At 42.4% G+C, this 26022-nt stretch overlaps 1 protein-coding gene and 3 long non-coding RNA genes across 4 annotated transcripts; 3 read left to right on the forward strand and 1 right to left on the reverse strand.

The window, feature by feature from the left end:
- The first annotated feature begins 339 nt into the window (after positions 1-339).
- LOC124112709 lies at positions 340-1230 on the forward strand. Its single transcript, XR_006857655.2, has 3 exons — positions 340-436; positions 540-650; positions 1165-1230. It is a non-coding gene; the product is annotated as an uncharacterized LOC124112709 (long non-coding RNA).
- A 1794-nt stretch (positions 1231-3024) lies between these two features.
- LOC124112737 lies at positions 3025-4220 on the reverse strand. The gene is made up of 3 exons (XR_007219876.1): positions 4130-4220; positions 3365-3499; positions 3025-3080 (listed from the first exon to the last, which is right to left on the reverse strand). It is a non-coding gene; the product is annotated as an uncharacterized LOC124112737 (long non-coding RNA).
- A 3599-nt stretch (positions 4221-7819) lies between these two features.
- LOC125377922 lies at positions 7820-8704 on the forward strand. The gene is made up of 3 exons (XR_007219875.1): positions 7820-7912; positions 8019-8129; positions 8638-8704. It is a non-coding gene; the product is annotated as an uncharacterized LOC125377922 (long non-coding RNA).
- A 6680-nt stretch (positions 8705-15384) lies between these two features.
- On the forward strand, positions 15385-25448 carry LOC124112688 (the record flags this gene model as incomplete). The annotated part of the gene is made up of 7 exons (XM_048392017.1): positions 15385-15647; positions 16756-17092; positions 17807-18129; positions 18475-18767; positions 22581-22718; positions 23691-23789; positions 25285-25448. Coding segments are annotated over 7 exons (1617 nt in total), but the record flags the coding sequence as incomplete, so codon positions are not given.
- Positions 25449-26022: the final 574 nt, after the last annotated feature.

Raw genomic sequence — 26022 nt, forward strand, 5'->3', positions numbered from 1 at the left:
AACGTGCGTATACCGTCCATAACGCCTGCCGATAGTTGATGTTGACAACCACGTTTATTGAGCATGTACACTCCATGTGACCACCACCACGCTGTGCACCAATGCCCCCGACGGCGTCCACTGCCTGCTCTACACCATTACACCGACAGCAGCATCAACAACCGTCACTATTGTGAGGGAGACACGTCTGTGAAACTTGACGTGATTGTGAGTATCAACAATCAGCAAGAAGTCCGAACATAACAAAATTAAATTGGCATCAATTGAACTATTTTAATGATGACTTCCGAGTTCACTTGAATATAAAAGACCTGTTGCGAGTCTACAGTCAAACATAAACAGGTCTGTCTGAAGTCCGTTAATCTTCAATCAAAACTTCAACGCTTCTTTCTGTCAGTCATGAAGATCTCTTATCTGCTGGTGGTGCTTTTGTTGGGTGAGTATAGTTTAAGAAAAGTGCTGATTTCGATGTCATCTAGTTTTGTTTCATAAATTAGCATTTTAAATTTCAATTGATCTTTTTATGTTATTTTCCGTAGGCTCTTTGTTGGCATTCGATTTGGGTGATGCTCATCGTCATCGCCGATGTCGTCGTCATCGTCACAGACGTCACCGTCGTCATCGACATCATGGTTGAGCTCTGCATAAAGGTCAATTTTCAATTAATGTTTTTACTGTTTCTTTCCACGAAAACTGGGTTCCAATCCGTAATTCACTGTGCAGAGTAACGTCCTCTGGGTCATCACTTTCCCTCCGTATCATGGTCCTACAATCGTTGATTATGAACCTTGTTTTCTCATCTCCATACCCTCGACGTTGATTTCACGAAAGCAATAATGTTTTATAGACTCCATCACTTTGCGATTTCGGCCAATATGAAACGGACACGAGATACACTCACTCACTCACTCACTAGCTCACTCACGCACCCACCCACTCACTCACTAGCTCACTCAGTCACCCACCCACTCACCCACTCACCCACTCACTCAGAACAGTTACAAACGATGAAACTACATTTTGGCTTTTGGCCTTGGATACGAAATCAATGTAAACTGGTTAAAGCCCTTTTATGTCTATGTGTAATAGGTACAAAAGCCTGTAATGTAAATCTTACAAGTTTTCATGATATTAGTCAAGACAAAGTGACTTTCTATTTTTCAGGTTGACGAGAAAACGTCACTGCTTCGACTCGATGTGTATTTGATTCAATAAACTCTGTTAGTTCAACGGCTACGTGTCTTGTGTTTTGCCTGCAAATGAACTGAACAAGGGGCAGGGGCTAGTCGTACATCACACACGTACAAGTGACGTTATGATTTTTCGCATACCTTTCCATAATGATAAATTCCAATTACCATAATAATAAGTACATCTATGCACGGATGCATGTGGGACGTTCATACATTATTTTGGCAGATGTTAACTTTTCATCAACGTAATTATTGATTACAAATAATTATGCAATACTATTTTACATTTTAGTATTTGTCACCTTGTTTTGCCATAGGGTAACGTTTTGTTTGGCTATTGCCATTACGGCCAGGATGCCGTACAGCCACAAACATCTGGAAATAACGAGGTGATATATCATTTACTGCAGCTGGTCTCGTGATGGATTGGCTCGCACGTGCGACTCGCACTATATGACTAATTTGTCTAAAATGTCTTTATCCATATGGCTAGTGAGCCGTTTCACGGACACCTTGACAGCTAGCGACGATGTTAACACATCCAGAGTTATCCCCCTCACATTACAATCGGCTATCATCGATTAAGTTCGCTAAACTATATTTGACAGGTGTTCAATTTCGAGATTAGAGTATCCATGTAAAATTGCGGTAAGGTATCAAAGTGGGCGAGCACTTTAAAATCGGCATTAGTCCGGGCCATTGCAAACAGACTCAAGCACGCACTCACGCACTCACTCCCTCACTCACTCACTCCCTCACTCACTCACTCACTCATTCACTCACTCACTCACTCCCTCCCTCACTCACTCACTCACTCACTCACTCACTCACGTCGCTATATGAGTAAAATAATCTTGAAAGAGACGCTAAACTCCATGTTACCTCACCTGTTAAATATGTATAAAGAAACACGGTACTTTGCATAGACGATCTTATAGAAAATATAGTGGCACAAACTGACCCACGTGTTTGCACTCATCACAAACACATGCAAGGGCAAAAGAGAGATATGGCATACGTCGAGACTCGCTGTGTTAAAACACATTAACTAGCTAATGAGTTCCTTTCTCCTTTTATTGCACATGGTTGTGGATAGCAAACGTCAAAGAATTAATACATATTATCTAAATGGATAAAATTTAAGTCATTTGTGGGGAAGAAGTGTTGATTATATCACCTGATTATCAATTTTTTTTTTAAATATTCCTCGAATACAGGCTTCCCTTTCATTATGAATTATTTGATCAACATTGAGTACACGGTTATTTGACCAGATCATACCCTAAGTGGATTACGAATCAGAATGGCATGCACACGGAAAAATAGTTGGGTTCCCGAGGGTCTGGCCTCGTATCCGCAAACACATGATAGCAGTCGGGTATCCTGCATTTCGGGTAACTATCCGGTGGTGTCCGCCCAGTGACCAGCTGACGGAAATCACCCATTGCCGTGCCGTGTAGGTTCCCAGTGCCCCAAGCCTGTCGGAAGAGCCGACTAAAGTCGGAATGGGGTGGTCAGGCTTTGCGATTTGGCTTGGTCATCTCATCTCCAATGCGTGCTCTCATCCACTGGTGTTCAAGCCAGAGCACAATTATTTACAAGTATAATGGTATGAGATAGGGTACTGAGAAACTAAGAATTAGGCTGAATATGGGATTCAAACCAATGATAATATAATGCTTGATCGCGTAAGAGATTCTACTCTTTACAGCGAGGTCCCGTGCCTTCATGGCAACCCGTGTTATTTCCTCCACACGTACACACAAATGGTGACAAAATCAAGACAAGATGAGATTTGTAATAGATGATTTATTTCAACACTATCATAATGCGCCCCTGGAGATATAAAGGATGACTATTTGCATGCTGCTCGTCTTAATCCTTGCTCTGAAAATGAAATCACAAAAGATGAATCAAAGTCATCGTGTCATATAATCACAATGTTTCAATAGGGACAGCCGATACATTTGTGTTAATGTTTATTCTGGCTCCGAGATCTCACTAAGGAGCCTGTATATCCACAGAGCCTGTTGGGCTGTTTCATGGGGAAAGTCTTGATAAAGTTTATGCAATAATGTTGTAGCATGAACTATAAAATTGGTCGGATACTTAAATGTTGAAGGCAACCAACAGCGTTAATTACACTAAATACTTCAAGCAAGGTAATCTACCTTGACTATGCTGCAACATACACCTTTCACTGATATTTCAGCCGTGGTGACGATGACGACGATGACGTCTGTGGCGATGACGACGACAACTTCGGTGACGATGTGCTCCAGTCATGTCAAATGCCAATAAGGAACCTAGAAGATCAAGAATTCCATTCATTTTAACGAGTTGCCTCCTCATGCTTGCCAGAAATCTAAATGTATAATCTTGGGTTCGAATCACAGTTCGACCTTATTATGTTTCCAGGCTTGTCAGCACCACACGTGTTCGTAGCATTCACCAAAGACCTGTTCCCTCCCACATCACGCTGTGATATACCTTACCGTGACGTTCAATATTTAGACCCACGCGGAAATACGCTCGTGGACTTAAAAACGGAAAAAAATATCGTATTAAAGCCCATGGGCTTAAATTCGGCTATTAATTTGGAGTCATAAAGTTATACCTTGCCCCCTTCGAAAGTTAATACGTTGCGATGCACTACACATGGCAAACCTCAATGTACATTCAACAATACGTTTTGCATTATATGAAGTTACTTCCTGTTCAAACGTAAAATCCATGTATTATATTTTCTCCTTTAAAACAACTTTCTTTCAGCAAAGGTCGTCTCCTATTTAGGTAAGAAAGTGTAAGCTTCCAAAATTGATCATGAGCCCTCGGCTTAATTTCGAATAAAATATTTTTCAAGTGAGAAAGTGTTATTTTCCGTATTTAGGCACAGTAAATATTGTTCAAAGCGCAATTAATCCAAACTCGCTCACCCAGCAGCAGCAGAACCATCATATAAGAAATCTTCATCCTCTTTCTGTAGAAACAATTTGCAAGGTGTATGATGCACAGATAGAATGTGTCAGTCTCAGGGCCTATAATAACTAGTTATCATATATATACGAAAGTGCTCGGAGGTAAACGTGCGTATACCGTCAGTAACGCCTGCCGATAGTTGATGTTGACAACCACGTTTATTGAGCATGTACACTCCATGTGACCACCACCACGCTGTGCACCAATGCCTCCAACGGCGTCCAGTTCCTTCTCTACACCATTACACCGACAGCAGCATCAACAACCGTCACTATTGTGAGGGAGACACGTCTGTGAAACTTGACGTGATTGTGAGTATCAACAATCAGCAAGAAGTCCGAACATAACAAAATTAAATTGGCATCAATTAAAGTATTTTAATGATGACTTCCGAGTTCACTTGAATATAAAAGACCTGTTGCCAGTCTACAGTCAAATATAAACAGGTCTGTCTGAAATCCTTCGTCGGGCACTTAATGGAAGACCTCGGGCTTCTGCAGATGACAATGACCTGAAAAATAGCGTTACCCTTTATAGTATTTGTCGCCTTCTTTTGCCATTGTGTAACGTTTTGTTTGGCTATTGCCATCACGGCCAGGATGCCGTACAGCCACACACATTTGGAAATAACGAGGTGATATATCAGTGACTGGTCTCGTGATAGATTGGCCCGCATGTGCGACTCGCACTTTATGACTAATTTGTCTAAAATGTCTTTATTCGCATAGCTAGCGAGCCGTTTCACGGACATCTTGACAGCAAGCGACGACGTTAACACATGAAGAGCAATCCCCCTTACATTACAATCGGCTATCATCGATTAAGTTCGCTAAACTATATTTGACAGATGTTCAATTTCGAGAGAAGAGTATCCATGTAAAATTGCGGTATGGTATCAAAGTGGGCGAGCACTTCACAATCGCCATTTGTCCGGGCCACTGCAAGCAGACTCAAGCATGCACTCACGCACTCACGCACTCATGCACTCACGCACTTACACACTCATGCGCTCACTCACTCTCTCACTCACGCACACAACTCGCTATATGAGTAAAATAATCTTGAAAAAGACGCTAAACCCCACTTTACCTCACCTGTAGAATATGTGTAAAAAAACACGGTACTTTGCACAGACGACGTTATAGAATGAAACGCTTATAAAATATAGTGGCTCAAACTGACCCACGTGTTTGCACTCGTCACAAACACATGCAAAGGCAAGATAAGGACAGAGAGATATGGCATACGTCGAGACTCGCTGTGTAAAAACACATTGACAAGCTGAGGAATTCCTTTCTCCTTTTATTGTACATGGTTGTGGATAGCAACCGTCAAAGAATTAATACATATTATCTAAATGAATTAAATTTAAGTCATTTGTGGGGAAGAAGTGTTGATTATATGACCTGATTATCAATTATTATTTTTTAAATATGAATCGGATACAGGCTTCCCTTTCATTATGAATTATTTGATCAACATTGAGTACACGGTTATTTGACAAGATCATACCCTAAGTGGATTACGAATCAGAATGGCAAGCACAGGGAAAGATTGTTGGGTTCCCGAGGGTCTGGTATCTGCAAACACACGATACCAGTCGGGTATCCTGCATTTCGGGTAACTATCCGGTGGTGTCTGCCCAGTGACCAGCTGACGGAAATCACCCATTTTCGTGCCGTGTAGGTTCCCAGTGTCCCAAGCCTTTCGGAAGAGCCGACTAAAGTCGGAATAGGGTGGTCAGGCTTTCCGATTTGGTTGGGTCATCTCATCTCCATTGCGTGCTCTCATCCACTGGTGTTCAAGCCAGAGCACAAATATATACAAGTATAATGGTATGGGATGGTGCTGAGATACCATGAATTAGGCTGAATATGGGATTCAAACCCATCATCATCTGATGCTTGCCCGCCTAAGAGATTCAACTCTTCACAGCGAGGTCCCGCGCCTTCATGGCAACCCGTGTTATTTCCTCTACACGTACACACAAATGGTGAAATGATCAAGACAAGATGAGATGTGTAATAGATGATTTATTTCAACACTATCATAATGCGCCCCTGGAGATATAAAGGATGACTATTTGCATGCTGCTTGTCTTAATCCTTGCTCTGAAAAATGAAATAACAAAAGAGGAATCAAAGTCATCGTGTCATATAATCACAATGTTTCAATAGGGACAGCCGATACATTTGTGTTAATGTTTATTCTTAATCCGAGATCTCACCAAGGAGCCTGTATATCCACAGAGCCTGTTGGACAGTTTCATGGGGAAAGTCTTGATACAGTTTATGCAATAATGTTGTAGCATGAACTATAAAATTGGGTTGGATACTTAAATGCTAAAGGCAACCAACAGCGTTAATTACGCTAAACACTTCAAGCAAGGTAATCTACCTTGACTATGTTGCAACAGACACCTTTCACTGATATTTCAGCCGTGGTGACGATGACGACGATGACGTCTGTGGCGATGACGACGACATCTTCTGTGACGATGTGCTCCAGTCATGTCAAATGCCAATAAGGAACCTAGAAGATCAAGAATTCCATTCATTTTAACGAGTTGCCTCATCATGCTTGCCAGAAATCTAACAGTATAATCTTGGGTTGGAATCACAGTTCGACCTTATTATATTTCCAGGCTTGCCAACACCACACGTGTTCGCAGGATTCACCCAAGACCTGCTTCCCTCCCACATCGAGCTGTGATATACCTTACCGTTACATCCCATATTTAGACCAACGCGGACATACGCTCGTGGATTTTAAAACGGAATATATTTTCCAATTAAAGCCCATGGGCTTAAATTCGGCTATTAATTTGGAGTCATAAAGTTATACCTTACCCCCTTCGAAAGTTAATACGCAGCGATGCACGACACATGGCAAACCTCAATGTACATTCAACAATACGTTTTGCATTCTATGAAGTAACTTCCTGTTCAAATGTAAAAACCATGTATTATATTTTCTCCGTATAAACAACTTTCTTTTAGCAAAGGTCGTCCCCTATTTAGGTAAGAAAGTGTAAGCTTCCGAAATTGAGCCCTCGGCTTAATTTCGAATAAAATATTTTTCAAGTGAGAAAGTGCTATTTCCGGATTTAGGGACGGTAAATATTGTTCAAAGCGCAATTAGTCCAAACTCGCTCACCCAGCAGCAGCAGAACCATCAGATAAGAAATCTTCATCCTCTTTCTGTAGAAACAATCTGCAAGGTGTATGATGCACAGATAGAATGTGTCAGTCTCAGGGCCTATAATAACTAGATATCATATATATATACCAAAGTGCTCGGAGGTAAACGTGCGTATACCGTCCATAACGCCTGCCGATAGTCGATGTTGACAACCACGTTTACTGAGCATGTACTCTCCATGTGACCACCACCACGCCGTGCACCAATGCCCCCGACGGCGTCCACTGCCAGCTCTACACCATTACACCGACAGCAGCATCAACAACCGTCACTATTGTGAGGGAGACACGTCTGTGAAACTTGACGTGATTGTGAGTATCAACAATCAGCAAGAAGTCCGAACATAACAAAATTAAAATGGCATCAATTGAAGTATTTTAATGATGACTTCCGAGTTCACTTGAATATATAAGACCTAATGTCAGTCTACAGTCAAACATAAACAGGTCTGTCTGAAGTCCGTTAGTCTTCAATCAAAACTTCAAGACTTTTTCTGCCGGTCATGAAGATCTCTTTTCTGCTGGTGGTGCTTTTGTTGGGTGAGTATAGTTGAAGAAAAGTGCTGATTTCGATGTAATCTAGTTTTGTTTCATAAATTATCATTTTTAATTTCAATTCATCTTTTTATGTGTTATTTTTCCGTAGGCTCTTTGCTGGCATTCGATTTGGGTGATGCTCATCGTCATCGCCGATGTCGTCGTCATCGTCACAGACGTCACCGTCGTCATCGACATCATGGTTGAGCTCTGCATAAAGGTCAATTTTCAATTAATGTTTTTACTGTCTCTTTCCACGAAAACTGGGTTCCAATCCGCAATTCACTGTGCAGAGTAACGACCTCTGGGTCATCACTTTCCCTTCGTATCATGGTCCTACAATCGTTGATTATGAACCTTGTTTTCTCATCTCCATACCCTCGACGTTGATTTCACGAAAGCAATAATGTTTTACAAGCTCCATCACTTTGCGATTTCGGCCAAAATGAAACGGACACGTGATACACTCAGTCACTCACTCACAAGCTCACTCACTCACCCAACTACTTACTCACTCACTCACCCACTCACTCACTTACTAGCTCACTCACTCACTTGAACAGTTACAAACGATAAAACTAAATTTTGGCTTTTGGCCTTGGATACGAAATCAATGTAAACTTGTTAAAGCCTTTTATGTCTATGTGTAATAGGTACAAAAGCCTGTCGTGTAAATCTTACAAGTTTTCATGATATTAGTCAAGACAAAGTGACTTTCTTTTTTTCAGGTTGACGAGAAAACGTCACTGCTTCGGCTCGATGTGTATTTGATTCAATAAACTCTGTTAGTTCAACGGCTACGTGTCTTGTGTTTTGCCTGCATATGAGCTGAACAAGGGGCAGGGGCTAGTCGTACATCACACACGTACAAGTGACGGTATGATTTATCGCATGCCTTTCCATAATAATTGCATACCTTTCCATAATGATAAATTCCCATGTACCATAATAATAAGTACATCTATGCACGGATGCATGTGGGACGTTCATACATTATTTTTGCAGATGTTAACATTTCATCAATTAATTATTGATTACAAATAATTATGCAATACTATTTTACATTTTAGTATTTGTCACCTTCTGTTGCCATAGTGTAACGTTTTGTTTGGCTATTGCCATCACGGCCAGGATGCCGTACAGCCACAAACATTTGGAAATAACGAGGTGATATATCAGTGACTGGTCTCGTGATAGATTGGCTCGCACGTGCGACTCGCACTATATGACTAATTTGTCTAAAATGTCTTTATCCATATGGCTAGCGAGCCGTTTCACGGACATCTTGACAACTAGCGACGAAGTTAACACATCTAGAGTTACCCCCCTTACATTACAATCGGCTATCATCGGTTAAGTTCGCTAAACTATATTTGACAGGTGTTCAATTTCGAGAGTAGAGTATCCATGTAAAATTGCGGTGTGGAATCTGTCTGGCCGAGCACTGTATAATCGGTAATTAGCACCCCAGATTATAAGTAAAATAATCTTGAACGAGACGTTAAACACCAATTACCCGACCTGTAGAATTAGCATAAAGAAACCCAGCTCCTTTACATGGGCGATGTGGGGCGGTCGGGTAGCGTAGTGGTTAAAGCGTTCGCTCGTCACGCAGAAGACCCGGGTTCGATTCCAGACATGGTTACATTGTGTGAAGCCCATTTCTGGTGTCCCCCGCCATGATATTGCTGGAATATTGCTAAAAGCGGCGTAAAACCATACTCTCTCACTCACTCACTACATGGGCGATGTCATAGAATGAAGCGCTTATAAAATATTAAAGTTGACATAAATATACATCTCATTTAACAACAACTCTTGTTATTAATCGTTGCTAGGGTTTTCTGTCTGTTCCGAGCTGATGGAAGACAGCCTGTTCACCGCCGAATGGGAAACGAACTGCGGCAAGAGAGAACACCACTGAACATCGTTAACGGAATTTTGAGAGCTGAGCGTTGCATGCATGACAGTCTTAGTCCGATTGGGGTCGGTCGGGTAGCCTAGTTGTTAAAGCGTTCGCTCGTCACGCCGACAGCCAGGGTTCGATGCCCCTCACGGGACAATGCGTGAATCCCCCACCTTGATATCACTGGAATATTGCTAACATAACCCACTCACTCTTATGAACATTACCTATACTACTGAACTGGCATGATCAGGGTAAAGCGGTATCAGAACAATGTCTGCTTTAATGATTACGGGCGGTCGGGTAGCCTAGTGGTTAAAGCGTTCGCTCGTCACGCCGAAAACCCGGGTTCGATTCCCGACATGGGTACAATGTGTGAAGCCCATTTCTGGTGTCCCCCGCCGTGATATTGCTGGAATATTGCTAAAAGCGGCGTAAAACCATACTCACACACTCACTCACTTAGTCCGATTGTCGCACTATTTCAACAACAGCTACCACGTGGTGTTCTTTATCAGCATGACAACGCGTTGCCGTGGCCTGCACGCTCCCCAGCCTTGTCCCCCATAGAACCCCTGGGATGTCATGGATCGCCGTGTTCGACTCCTCAAGGCAACCGACAAGAACTAGTCCAGACCCCCAAATAAGAATGGCGACGTATCCCACGTGATGTCATCAGACGACTGACTGTTTCACTGCACCGGGGAGCTTTTGCATGTTTTCTGGCAGGGGGTCGTCACATACGCTGTTAATGTGACGTGTCATTCAACTTCAGCGATTTTAGATGTTTGTGCCCTTTGTCCATTACACTGTAAGCTTGTTTTTGCCACCCAGCCTCAATTCGGGCAACTGTCATGCCAATATCGGAAGCTGTATGACGGTCATTTTAAATCATGTTGATTTTGTTGAGATTTTGATCTGCTCAATATATTTTACTTCATGCATCTATCTTTTGTAGTTTTGAAACTAGATTGATATAAAACTATGGTACAGTTTCTTTTGGCCGTAAGTTGACAATATGTGAAGCCCATCTGTGGAGTCCCCACTGTGATATTGCTGGAGTATTGCTGAAAATTAAGTAAACAATGCTCATTCATCATCAATATCGGTCGCGTCGTAATAACATTTCCTGTTCATCTATATCACTCCGAAAAGCAGTTTTATACGCCCACGCACACGCACACGCACACGCACACATACACACACCCATACAAGAATACTCCCCCACACACATACACACACACATTCACATAAACACACGCACGAACACACATGCACACAAACACACACGCACACATACACAAACCCATACAAGAATACTCCCACACACACATACACATTCACATAAACACACTCACACACGCACGAACACACATGCACACAAACACACACGCACACATACACAAACCCATACAAGAATACTCCCGCACACACATACACATTCACATAAACACACTCACACACGCACGAACACACATGCACACAAACACACACGCACACATACACAAACCCATACAAGAATACTCCCGCACACACATACACATTCACATAAACACACTCACACACGCACGAACACACATGCACACAAACACACACGCACACATACACAAACCCATACAAGAATACTCCCGCACACACATACACATTCACATAAACACACTCACACACGCACGAACACACATGCACACAAACACACACGCACACATACACAAACCCATACAAGAATACTCCCGCACACACATACACATTCACATAAACACACTCACACACGCACGAACACACATGCACACAAACACACACGCACACATACACAAACCCATACAAGAATACTCCCACACACACATACACACACACATTCACATAAACACACGCACGAACACACATGCACACAAACACACACGCACACATACACAAACCCATACAAGAATACTCCCGCACACACATACACATTCACATAAACACACTCACACACGCACGAACACACATGCACACAAACACACACGCACACATACACAAACCCATACAAGAATACTCCCGCACACACATACACATTCACATAAACACACTCACACACGCACGAACACACATGCACACAAACACACACGCACACATACACAAACCCATACAAGAATACTCCCGCACACACATACACATTCACATAAACACACTCACACACGCACGAACACACATGCACACAAACACACACGCACACATACACAAACCCATACAAGAATACTCCCACACACACATACACACACACATTCACATAAACACACGCACGAACACACATGCACACAAACACACACGCACTTACAGACACGCGCTTACACACACACGCACGTTTTCAAACCAATACTCAATATGTGTACGTTTAAGGAGTACCAGTTAATGAAATTATTTCATATTTTACATATTTTTTACATTTGAATATTGTAACGAAATTGTATGTTTGTAATTGTAAACATTAAATAAGGATGACTAACTGAAAACACACAAATCATCCCCCTACAGTTATTTCCCCTTAATCCATGTTTCAAAATGACCAAAAACGTGAAAGAAAAATAATTCAAGCAAATATTCAAAATGTTTCATTTACAAATATGATTCTTTTGAAGTTTTTACATCAAGTCAACCGTTTAGAAATATATGTCTTAAAGTACCTCCTGGTTTTGGCATTGACCAAAAACGTTTAATCAATAACTTCAACTTTCGTGCTTTCTATTAATACCCTTTGCGCAAGACACTACGTATGGGCGTCAACTGATGACGCCGCTGTTTTATGGATGTGTGAAACCTGCGAGAGTTGCCATGAGAAACCTACCACGTTGTATTTATCACACGATAGTTGCTATGGAGACCACACATTTTGTCAACGGAGTTGTCTCAACGGTAAAAATATTTCTGTAGAAATAAACAACCAAAGGACCATCAAGCTGGCAACAGCCACGGATATCGCAAAGGTAGGTGCGGGAGTAGCGTCCATAAAGGAATGTGAATCTTAAGAGGATATTCATCAATATCAAGTGATTTCTTAGTATTCGAAATTGTACTGTAATAATATTCTACAGTGGTCGGTTCTCTCAATTTTCTTTTCACTCAGTCAAAGTTTTCATTGTCTTCCTTTTTATAAAATCTCACATGAGGTAAGTTGAAATGGGGTTTAACGTCGCATTCAAGATTGTTGCACTTACATAGCGACGGGCTTATAAGTGTCTGTGTTACTGTTTGTCCAAGTCCACTGAAATACAACGTCGCTGTTTAACATAAATACCCTACTCAGAGACACTCACTCGGTCGGTTTGTTGTTTAACGCCGCACTCAGCAATATTCCAGCTATATGACGGCGGTCTGTAAATAATCGAGTCTGGACCAGACAATCCAGTGATTAATATCATGAGCATCGATCCACGCAATTAGGATCGATGACATGCTTCAACCAAGTCAGCGAGCCTGACCACCCGATCCCGTTAGTCGCCTTTTACGACAAGCATAGTCGCCTGTAACGGCAAGCATGGGTTGCTGAAGACCTATTCTACCCGGAATCTTCACGGGTCGTACCTCACTCGGAGCCGACCAGTCCTTGTTTTATTCCCTTAAGCCGAGCCCAAGAGACATGGAATGATTGGTTTGGGATTCACGTCTCTGATCAAAACAGTAAATTTGTGCCTATAATTTACATGTTATTTAGTACGTAAGTCGCGTATGTACTTTGTATGTAAAGGACAGTAAACACGAGAGGCTAATGGGAATTAATACAATGTATTCCTCTTCTTGGTAACAGATATTACGTGTCTTATTTAATCATTGGCGGCTAGGAGTGGGCATGTCTTTAGTCTCGCTACGAAGATGAGGGGAAAACCACCTAGATTGGGAAGAGCAACTTTAAGTTTCTTCATAGTCATATATGTACAACTGATTCAGAACCAGGCCTTAAACACTAGAGTGAGTGAGTATGACTTTTACGCCGCTTTTGGCAATATTCAAGCAATATCACGGCGGGGGACACCGGAAATGGGCTTAACACATTATACCCATGTCGGGAATCGAACCCGGGTTTTCGGCGTGACGAGCGAACGCTTTAACCACTAGGCTACCCGACCGCCTGTAATCATTAAAGCAGACCATGTTCTGATACCGCTTTGCCCTGACCATGCCAGTTCTGTTCATACGAGAGAGTAGGTAATGCTTTAGGCGGCTGTTAGCGATATTCCAGTGATATCAAGGCGGGGGATTCACGCATTGTCCTGTGTGGGGCATCGGACCCTGGCTGTCGGCGTGACGAGCGAATGCCTTTACCACTAGGCCTTACACTAATTAAACTGTGTTCTATATTTGTGTATGAATTGAATGACTTTGATACCATTCAGAGGATGCCATGGACGGCCAAATGGGGAGCGAGAGTAGGAACGACCGACAACACGGAGGGAGACACGGGTTCTCTAAACTCATCCCAGCTCAATCTGGCAATACGGGACATGCTACAGATGTACCCGGCGCGAAACCAGTGCGAACAGTTTTGTCGAGGTGAGCCTAAAGATGTTTTCAAGAAAAAGACTGTCAGTACGGGTCATTTAGAAAAATGTAATGTTAACGCTTTTGTTTCAAAGCCATCACTATTTTTTGGATTCTGTCCCATATTAACAACTGTTTTAATATAACACTACAGAAAGCGTCGGCATTCAAGGGAAGAAGAGTTATCTTTTCTTGTTGCCATGATAACGAATTTTTTTCTATTTGTTTGTTTGTCGTCTCTTGCTAAACCGGAGTTAAAATGAGATTTCTGCTTTTTATCATATATTTCAAATCAAATGAATACGAGTGAGTGAGTGAGTGAGTGAGTGGGTGAGTGAGTGGGTGAGTGAGTGAGTGAGTGAGTGAGTGAGTGAGTGAGTGAGTGAGTGAGTGAGTGAGTGAGTGAGTGAGTGAGTGAGTGAGTGGGTGGGTGGGTGGGTGAGTGAGTGAGTGAGTGAGTGAGTGAGTGAGTGGGTGGGTGAGTGAGTGAGTGAGTGGGTGGGTGAGTGAGTGAGTGAGTGAGTGAGTGAGTGAGTGGGTGAGTGAGTGAGTGAGTGAGTGAGTGGGTGGGTGAGTGAGTGAGTGAGTGAGTGAGTGAGTGAGTGAGTGAGTGGGTGAGTGAGTGAGTGCGGAGAATCGAACCCATGCCTTCCGCGTGGCAAACCAAATGCTTAAACCACCAGCCTACCTCATCGTTCCTATTTGGAAGAGAATTCATCATGTCAAAACATATGCTATGCAACCCTGGACTTTAATCGCTGTTTATCAATATTTCTTAATTAATTAGTAACAATACTATTTCGATATTGGTTTCAGTAATATTTCTTACACCATTACAGATATAATTAATTAATTCAGTTACAATGCAAAATCAAGACATTGACAAAATTGTTTCAATTGACTTACACTAACAATCGTTATTATTGCTTCAACAGACAGCCAAGCCCGGATCGCCGGCAAACCCAGACAACTGCTCAAGACAATTTCAATCGTCATCATCCCCGTTGCTGTGCTGACAGCCCTCATCGGCAACACTTTCTCCCACACGTTCACAAGGTACGTGCAGTCGTTCGGTATTCGCGCCACTTTGCTGTACAGTGTCGAACTGGGGACGGTCATCCATTCCCTTCAGGAAGAGCGGGACATTAGCGCTCTGTACCTCAGTTCCATCGAGGAAAAGACAAAGAGTCTACTTCTTCGTCGGTATCCAGAGACTGATAAGTCACTCGAGAAGCTGACATTCTGGACAACTGGTCCTACCCTCGTCCTTCCAGAGTTCCAGTCTAAGGACAAGTTCTTATCTTACCTCAACAGACACAGGTATGTCTAACTGTAACACAGTTCGCTTTCTGCTCAGATAGAGAGAGACGGAGAGAGAGAGAGAGAGAGAGAGAGAGAGAGAGAGAGAGAGAGAGAGAGAGACATAGAGAGTGAAAGGGAGAAAGAGAGAGAGAGAGAGAGAGAAAGAGGGAGATGGAGTGAGTGAGTGAGTGAGTGAGTATGGTTTTACGCCGCTTTTAGCAATATCCCAGCAATATCACGGCGGGGGACCCAAGAAATGGGCTTCACACATTGTACCCATATCGGGAATCGAACCCGGGTCTTCTGCGTGACGAGCGAACGCTTTAACAACTAGGCTACCCGACCGCCCCGAAAGAGGGAGAGAGTAACAGAGCGAGAGAAAAGAGAGAGAGAGAGAATCAGAAAAAGAAAGAGTCACACAGAGAGAAAGAGAGAGTCACACAGAGAGAGAGAGATTAAGAGAGAGACAAAGAGAGAGGCGAGAAAGAGGGGAAGAAAAAGATAGGTTTAAGGCGCCTTTGTGTGAGTCAGTATAGTTTTACGCTTCGCGAAGAAGACCAGAATGGGTTTCACACATTGTACCCATGTTGGGAGTGGAACCCTGACCTTTTGCGTGAGCCGCCATATAGAGTGCGGAGTGTCGGTCTGGACGTGGACATTTACATATAGTGCGACCAAAATTAAGAATTGAATAACGCTGTCTCAATGTGATTTCGAAATGATATATTAATACAAATATGAATCAGATCTACATTCATTATACATGATTCGAAATATAACTAGGCACTTGTTGCCCAGTCCCTGTGTAGAGTTGCGTCTCTGGTCGCGCCAGAAACCTATGATTGTGGGTTCGAATCCCATTTCGCCCCGATAATGTTTCTGCGTTTGTTAGCACCATACCTGTGTTCGTGGGTTTCACCAAAGTGGTGAACGTCTGAAACCTGCATCACTTCGGGCTTTCCTCCCAAATTAAGCTGACACGCCGTGACATAACTGGAATAATGTTAAATGCAGCGTAAAACACAACTCACTCACTCCCAAAATAACATGGTATACCAAGACCACGATTATGAAGAGAACAAAGATGACCATTTGCTGGGGCTTTTTTCTTTTTTGATTACCAAAGGTACGAGCTAGATACACTCAATCAGACAGTGACGATGGAGCTGGAGATGTACACCTCGCTGATCAGTGTGTTCATCTCGTGGTTGTACGACGCCGTCACTGAGGACCACTCAGGTGCAATCTGGAGAAGCTTGGTGGCCTACCAAGAGGTCATTGTGGCTAAGGAGTACATGGGGCTGGAGCGAGCCCTGGGCACAGTCTTCTACGCTACAGGCAGGTTCCCGTCCAGGGAAGCGCATCTGTGGTTCTCGGAGAGCCAGGATGTCACAAATGCTACTTTCCTGTCGGCTAGGCGATACTCTGGATTAGTTCATGCTTTGTACGAGAAGAATATCCATGTGAGTGGTTCATGATTCTATATACACAGTTATGGTATTTTTAACAAACTAAAGGTTTACTATCACAAGTGCCCCTTTTGCCAAATTCCAAACAGCAAAGTTGTGGAAAACTTTCACATTTATGATAAAATTATCTTTGAAATGACTGGCAACTGAGAATGTATTCTACCTCTTTGAAGTCTGGGACTTTGGAGCAATTCTTACAATAAGCAAAGATATGACCCAGGAGAAATCTGAATGAAAATGAAAATGAAAATGAATATGAAAATATCTGATCACCTTCTAAAAAGACTCAAAGGGGATCATTTAATGTGATAAGCTGGAATCATATGTCAGTGTACAATCTCTGAACATAATTTGCGACATTCTCTACTTCTGTAGAATCATACATCAATCATGACTGCAAATGTTAGAAGCTGGATAAAGTGATATTTACATACCTCCTAGCCATGGCAACTAGCATAGTAATTCCAGTCTAACAGAGACCTACATCTTTTACTGCAAGGAGATTGCTCAATCATACACTTCGCTGTCATGTGCTTCCACTGTGAAACGTAGCATTTCACAACACATTAATCTTTATGAAGCATGTCCAATGAACGATCTTTTGTATGTCAACTCTGAGGAACAAAAAAAAGAAATCCCAACCCTCACCCTCAATATCAAAGTTTCAGCCCATGAAGATGTTTAACCATCAGGTATTCTTCGTCACAGGGTAATGAGATGCTTCTGGACGTCTTGGGCAGGATGAGGGCCGAGATTCGCCGGAACGATCTGATGGGCAAGGGTTCGGTGAAGATGGCCCAGTGGTGGTTCAACAACATGACGATGTACATGGACCTTCTGCTGACGACCCAGACGGACTTGTCAGAGGAGATCACGCAGATCATGGACGAAGGACAGATCTACACCCTCAACAGAGTCATGGGGATTTCCTTCGTCCTTGCCTGTGTCTTCATCCTCTGCCCTGTAATCATCTACACCATGTATTCCCTGACGAACGAGATACAACAGTACTCCACGGCCCTAACTAAGAGGTAGGGCCAGAGTTTGATTGATGTTTTAGATTAAACATATGTTTTAGATTTAAACTTTTAATGTGAAGTTTACACAACATATAGGTTTACCATTGGACGAGAAGGCGATAACATGACCGCGAAACGATACTGCTGTGTTTGTTATCCGTGCCACGATCAGCTCTTAGGTTCGAATCCAAAAGTCGACAAATTAGGATCGATGGTCTGCCTGCACCAAATCCGTTCTTGTGAGTTTCTCGACATTGGCAACGTCAACTCCAATCCTTCCTGAAACATTAAGCTGATAATATTTATATAACTGACATACTGTTACGAGTAAATTCATCCATCCACTCTTCTCTTCAGAGCAAGAGCCCTGGATAAAGAACAGAAGCGAACCGAGATGCTGTTTTATCAAATGATCCCGAAATCCGTGGCCGAGAAAATGAAACATAATGAAATAGTTGGAGCGGAACATTACAGCGAGGCCACCATCCTCTTCTCTGACATCCAGGGTTTCACACTCATCACAGCCAGGAGTTCCCCTGTGCAAGTCGTGAACATGCTCAACAGCCTATATCTGTGTTTTAATGAACGCATAGCCAAGTATGATGTCTACACAGTGGAAACTATTGGAGATGCATACATGATTGTCTCGGGTTTGTTAATACAGTAAACTACGGTTATAACGAACTCAAAGGGACTACTAATTTTAGTTCGTTATAACCGTAATTCGTTATAAGCATATATACAGCATAACTACAGCATATAGTCGGGACTAAAAAGTTAGTTCGTTATATCCGTTAGTTCGTTATAAGCGTGTTCGTTATAACCGTAGTTTACTGTAGTCCAAAATATCCAATCTCGAACAAGAAGTTACTGTTGTATGTTGCAAGTGAGGTTACAGTAGCTGATACAGAAACGGAATGTTGCATTTGGGATCGCAATCTGCAAAGCGATATAATTAAATTTTCGTTGTGTTCATTGAAATTCCTGCATTCTGATAAGCTGAATTGGTCTTGGTTATTGCATTCATTTCCCAAATGAATGTACAAAATTAAGCCACGCCCAACGAAGCGGACTACTTTTATTACTACTGAATGTCGGGGAATCCAATATTACAGTCGAGGAAATTCCCTCTCTGCTCACGGGTATCGTCATTCACAGGACATTCAGTGAAATTAGTGCAATTTAATTGTCCAAACTACCCTTTGGGACCGAAGGCCGAGACGGAATGAAACAACAAACGTGCAGGCTCGGTCGACTGGGTTTTTCCCCCGCTCGCCTCGGTTCCACAACTTTCATGTCTTCGGGTTTCATTTCTAACTAGCATTTTTCCTGCTGTATCTTCCCGTTCTCTGGGAACTAATGTTCGAATCTGGCGGCGGAATCATACAGTTTGCACATCGTTTTTTCGATTCATACCTCAATGAACCGAAAAAAATACACAGTCAATCTTAATTGCATTTACCTGGTCACATATAAGCTACCTGTTTAGGAAAATATTAAGAATCTTTATAAAGGTATTGTGCACCTCTGCACCCCCTTCTGGATCCATATATGCTTTATTGGTCATTGGAGAAATATTTCATTATTCGCCATTCGCGTTTGAGTTACTAAATGATAAATGTCAAACTATACTGAACCGCAAAAGAAACGTCACCCCGAGTAACATTGCATGAAAAGTTGTCATTTTAATATCTGGGTAATTGTTGTCAATTTTCTCAATTTTAACATTATTTTGACGGAAACATGAAATTTGATGATAAAAAAACAAAGCAGATGACAATGAAACCGATCGCCCAAACGCATCACGGCAACGGCCATAGTAACCCGATGCACGTGAGTTCCGTGCAAATTGAAATGCACATGCGTGCCCTATAAAAATCCACCCAGATCGGATAACATTCATTCGTTATTGAATTGCTACCACATGCCAAGATTGACACGAAATTAGCGATTGCAAGCTGGACACACCGCCCGGCAAGTAGCCAATGCATTTCAAGTCCAAGTAAGGACCATATACAGGCTCAAGCAACGGTACCCGACCACCAACACTACAGATGACCGACCACGTAGTGGAAGACCAAGGGTCACCACCTGACGTCAGGATCGTCAGATTGTGCACAGAGGGTCGGCCCTGTGGTCTTCCAGAACATCGGTCCAGGGAGAGGCAATTGTGTCACAGCAGCTCGGTACATTGATCAAGTCTGGAGACCACACTCCATACCTCATTTGGCACGTCGCCGCAACCACGAGTTTCAGCATGAAAACGCCCGTGCCCACACAGCGAGAGCAATAAGAGACTTCCTCCAGCAGAATAGCATCAGACCCATGCAGTAGCCTGCCCTCAGTCCCGATTTAAATCCCATTGAGCACCTTTCGGACGGCATTCAAAGACGGCTGAATGACGTCCGACCAAGGCCGACAACTGCAGCTAAACTGCGTCAGGCGTTCCTCAGAGTGTAGGCTCAAGTGCCTATGGCCTTCATCAACCGCCTCATCCATTCCATGTATCGACGTTGCACGGCAGTCATCAATGCACATGGCGGACACACGAGTTACTGACTTGTGATGCCATTTTCTCAGAGACTAGTGTTGTGTTTAACTTTAAGAACATTTGTCACTTTAATTTCAACCTCGATGATCAGTTTTGCCAAGTTTAATCTTTTTAATATGTCGCAAAGTATGTTTACAGTGTTTGGACAAATAAGGTTTCTCATATATCTATCCATGGTGACGTTTCTTTTGCGGTTCAGTATATTTCATCGACATAATGCAACTTTCTTTCGTCCTCAACTGTTCTCTTTTACCACAGACAGTGATCCGCATGTACATTTCACAAAAATCATCCTCTAGTATCTCGTCTCAATACTGAGACGGTAACGCCAGATACCCCTGACCTTAAGTATATACCTACTAGGGGCGTCCGGGTAGCCTAGTGCTTAAATCATTCGCCCACCACGCCGAAAACCCGGGTTCGATTCCCGACAAGGGTACAAAGTGTGAAGCCCTTTCTGATGTCTCCCGCCGTGATATTGCTGGAAAATTGCTAAAAGCGGCGTAAAACCAAACTTACACACTCACTCATATACCAACTGCAAAACGTTAAAAAGACGAACACCGACATTACCGAGTGGCAAAGGAAACTATGCTTTTAATGCTTTTAATGCTTTTAATGCAATTGAAAATTTAAAGACCTGTTGTTAAATTTGAGTAAGTTTATTTAACCATCACTCATTCCTGCAACAGTTTGATTTTCAACGATAAGATGTCTAAGAAATGAATCAGTAGTTATGGATAATGCGGATGTTGTTTTTGAATTTTTTAAAGTTTTAAAACAAATGATAAAATTTAAAAATATAACCATGCATCCTTTAAGTGCTGACTAAGCGCCAGTAAGGCTCTGGATATAATATCGTTAACTAGCTATTTTCAACTGAAAATCAAACATGACAAATTTAGCTGAGAGGAATAGTTTCATTTGCTCATCAGTCTGGTACGTGATTCGTCTTTTAATTCAAACGTAATCAAACACACTATGCAGGTAAAACCAGCATAAGTCCAGACAATTACAAGCAGCCACACACTACTAACGGGGTCGGTTGGTCAGGCTCGATGACTTGGTTGATGCATGTCATCGTATCCCAACTTCGTGGATCGATGCTCATGATGTCAATCACTGGATTTTCTGGTCCAGACTCGATTATTCCAGACCGCCGTCATATAGCTAGAATATTGCTGATTGCGGCGTAAAACAACAAACAGTGTGGCGTTATATCCCAGTTCATCATACCTCATCACCTTAACGTGTTAAAGGTAGTGATTTATCCAGAGGGAACATGGCGTAACGCATATATACTTATGAAAAGAAATGTAGGAACATGTAAAATTACCATACTTGTATGCAAATATGCATTATTCTACCATGACTTTAACATACTTAATTCAGATTTGTCCATCAGAGGTTTCAAATAAAATTGAACACCTCTGAGTGAAACAGCTGATTTGAAAGTTTAGCTTTAGTCCTTGGTGTTTCGTTATTACAATGGTCAAAGTAAGTGTTGCATAAAATCGGTTTCAGCTGAAAGCACTCGTTTTCGTGGATTAATTTTCCGTCCGTACTCCTGAAAACTTCAAGACACTAAAGTAGAAGCAAAATTAGTGTGTGTTTTTTACATCCACAACTCATTTGGTACCTTTGCATCTAATGAACTTGATATACAGTAAAGTACGGTTATAACGAACTGAAGTTCGTTATAACCGTAGTTCGTTATAAGTATATATACAGCATAACTACAGCAAATAGTCGGGACCAAAAAAGTAAGTTCGTTATATCCGTCAGTTCGTTATAAGCGTGTTCGTTATAACCGTAGTTTACTGTATTTATTTTCCTAGTATGCCCCACGAATATCAAATAGTCCGCGTTTTCTCATGATAATGAAAGACGGTTTATACTTCTTGGTTGTCAGGGATACCGAACCGGAACGATCACAGTCACGCGGCTGAAATTGGCAAGATGGCGCTGGACATCATGGGTAATGTCGGACAACTTGAAATCCCTCACTTGCCGGGCACAAAGTTTAAACTGCGAGTGGGATGTCATACTGGTAAGCTATTATTTCATTCAGTTTGAATATACAACTCAAATGTACAATCAGACACTGACGCGAAACCAAAACATCATAAAAATGCAATTGAGGAAGCCAATGTATCGTGATGTATGAAAGCCTCTCCCGGCGCTAACCGACTGCAGTAAATCTAGATTGTCCAATGCAATACGTTCTTCTAAACATCCGCTGTGGTTGGGGTGGGGGCGTAACTCGAAATTGATTTATTAATTGAAGTCCATGGGCTAAAAACGAAAATAAATATTTTTGTACAGTGTTTTAAGCCGGTAGTTAATACTATTTCACATAGCTTTAAATCGTCATAGCGCCTAGAAAACAATGTGACTTGTGATAGAGGTTTTCATAGAGATCACGGCGTACCAGTTCAATACGAAAGGATACCTTTAAATGGCAATGGTGGTTAACGCTTCCGTTTACTCCACGAGCACGGGCACATTGAGTGAGTGAGTGAGTATGATATTGCTGGAATGTTGCTAAAAGCGGCGTAGAATCAAACTCACACACTCACTCCTCACCTCACAACATAAATAAATACAAATTACACTAAGGTTGAGTGTTAGTTCTTAGAAGCAGCATTTCTTAGTAGATGTCCAAATGGAACCAGAGGCGGTGCGGCAGCCTAGTGGTTGAAGCGTTCGCTCGTCACTCACTCACTCACTCGCTCACTCACTCACTCACTCACTCACTCACTCACTCACTCACTCACTCACTCACTCACTCACTCACTCACTCACTCACTCACTCACTCACTCACTCACTCACTCACTCACCCAACTGGAAGATAGATCCCAATAATGCCTGTTTTATCATGTTGTCAAAAATGTGTGTCCTGGCTGAAGACGAGGATCGAACCTGACCAGGGGCACGATAGTTCTTAGGCCGCCGTGATGTTACTGGAATATTACTGCGGTGTGAAACAGCATTTACTCACTCACTCACTCCACATTGCAGGTCCATGTCTTGCTGCAGTGGTGGGCCCGACCATGCCGAGATACTGTCTCTTTGGCAAGACTATCAGCATAGGAGCCAAGATGGAGTCACTCGGGAAACGTGAGTTGAGGACGCCGCTGGTCTGTAATAAGATCATTTAACTTTTTCTCAGAAAGGTCTTTTTCTAAAAGCTTTTATTAAATCAGCTGTCTAACAATAGAAAGACGGTAGTACGTGTGCATTGTTTTGCAAGGCGACTGAGTGCTCTCGTCTTTGCTTGTCGTTAGAGTCGACTAACGGGATCGGGTGGTCAGGCTCGCTGACTCGGTTGATGCATGTCATCGAATCCCATTTGCATGGATCGATGCCCATGATGTCAATCACTGGATTTTCTGGTCCAGACTCGATTATTTCAAGACCGCCGTCACATAGCTGGAATATTGCTGAGTGCGGCGTTAAACAACAAACAAACATAAACAGAAAGACAATCTCCACTATCGTTTCGTATCTAGTGCCGTGCTAAATCTCCATGAAAATATGCAATACTTGAAAAGAAAATAAACTTTCGTTTTAGACTACGAACATCAATAGTCTTAAGCCAATAACTGTACAGTGAGGAAAAGTAACTTTGTGACCAGATTTCTTTTCAAATTTGCTGCGGAGACAGAAAAAGTGGAGAAGCGTTGTGAGCACTTTACTAATCTCACCATATTTCGCATTCCGAAGCACTGTATAAAATATGAGTTACGCGATACTGAAGCTGAGATGATAGGGGTGATGAAGGATAAAACGTTGATCTTGCGCACTCATCTTTGACATCTTAATTCACGGTCGAAAAACACTTTCTCAGAACCATATATGGTCCCGTTGCCCGAAAGAGGGTGAATAGTGAGGGACCATATACACTCTTCAAAAAAAGAAACGCACAGGTAGTATATAGTTCATTGAACCTGACTACACAAAAAATCTGGTAAATACATTATATTGGAAAATGCTGGTGGCCTGATATTTGACAAACGGTGCGTCAAAACGCAGCCATTGGCGATTTGCAATGTCTTAAACGGCATTGTTTTCACACTTGTTCAAAATGCCATGGAGGAAAACAGTAAAGCAAAATGCAGGAGCACGTTATGGCATTCATAGCTCGTGGTAGTTGCTATAAAAAAGCAAGCATAAGCCTATAATTTGTCATTCAATTGTCAACATTTTTCATTTTGAAAATGCCGAGAGTCAGCGCTGCCAATCGGAACATCGCCATGGGTCGTATCCAAAGAGGGGAATCGCAGTCTTCTGTTGCGCTCCACTTACGTACACCACAGCACCATTTGCCGCCTTTTGGACTGATACACACAGTTCAATTCCACTGCAGACCGTAGACCTTGGAATTTCAGAAGCTGGAGACGAGTGTGGTTTTGAGATGAATCACGATTTCTTATTCACCGGCGAGATGGAAGACAACGTGTTTATCGTCTTCGAAATGAGCGTTTTGTCCCACATTGTGTACGTGAATTCGGCAATTTCGGTGGCGGTAGTGTCATGGTGTGTGTTTGTGTGTGTGTGTTGGGGGGGGGTGGCGTATCCTGCACCTCGAGAGCTGACTTGATTGTGGTTCTAGGAAATTTGACAGCTCGTGTCATGGTAGACTACCTTCATAATGCCCACATCAACGTCATGCCCTGGCCGTCGAGATCTCCAGACCTCAACCCAAACGAACACATCTGGGATGAACACGATCGACGTGTGCGTCAACGTCAGAACACGCCGCAGACACTCCCATAATTGGCAAACGCGTTACAAGCAGAATGGCTCAGAATTCCGCAGGACAGAATTCATACACTTATCCAGTCAGTGCCGAGGAGATGCAGAGCCGTGGTTGTTACCCGGGACGGTCACACGAACGAGATACTGAGTTCAGCGCAACCTTGTGGCCTTATGTGACATGACAATGAACAGTTTTCAATGCATTTGTACAACGACAACATGTGACTATCGAGCCCCAAAATTTCACATTTGTATCAATGATATTAAATAAAATATATCGACATTAGTAGGTACAATATATTTACTAAAACTCGACCTGTGCGTTTCTTTTTTTGAAGAGTGTATGTCGAGTGTTAACCCTCTTTCTGTCACCGAAAAGTGTATGGTCACTTACTAAGTGCACTGTTCAAGACACAACGCCAAGGTTCCACCAATCATAACATGGTTTTTGAATGTATATGTTTATAATTATTAATACGTATTGATTTGTTCAGGGTCAATGAATTAAAAAAAGCGTACACTGGCCTATATTATAGGGTCGATGATTCACATAAGCCCAACCACACACGATGCGCTGCACCTCACTGGAGGT

This window comes from Haliotis rufescens, unplaced genomic scaffold, assembly GCF_023055435.1.
Source record: "Haliotis rufescens isolate VD_foot unplaced genomic scaffold, xgHalRufe1.0.p SCAF_105, whole genome shotgun sequence".
Lineage (NCBI taxonomy): Eukaryota > Metazoa > Mollusca > Gastropoda > Lepetellida > Haliotidae > Haliotis > Haliotis rufescens.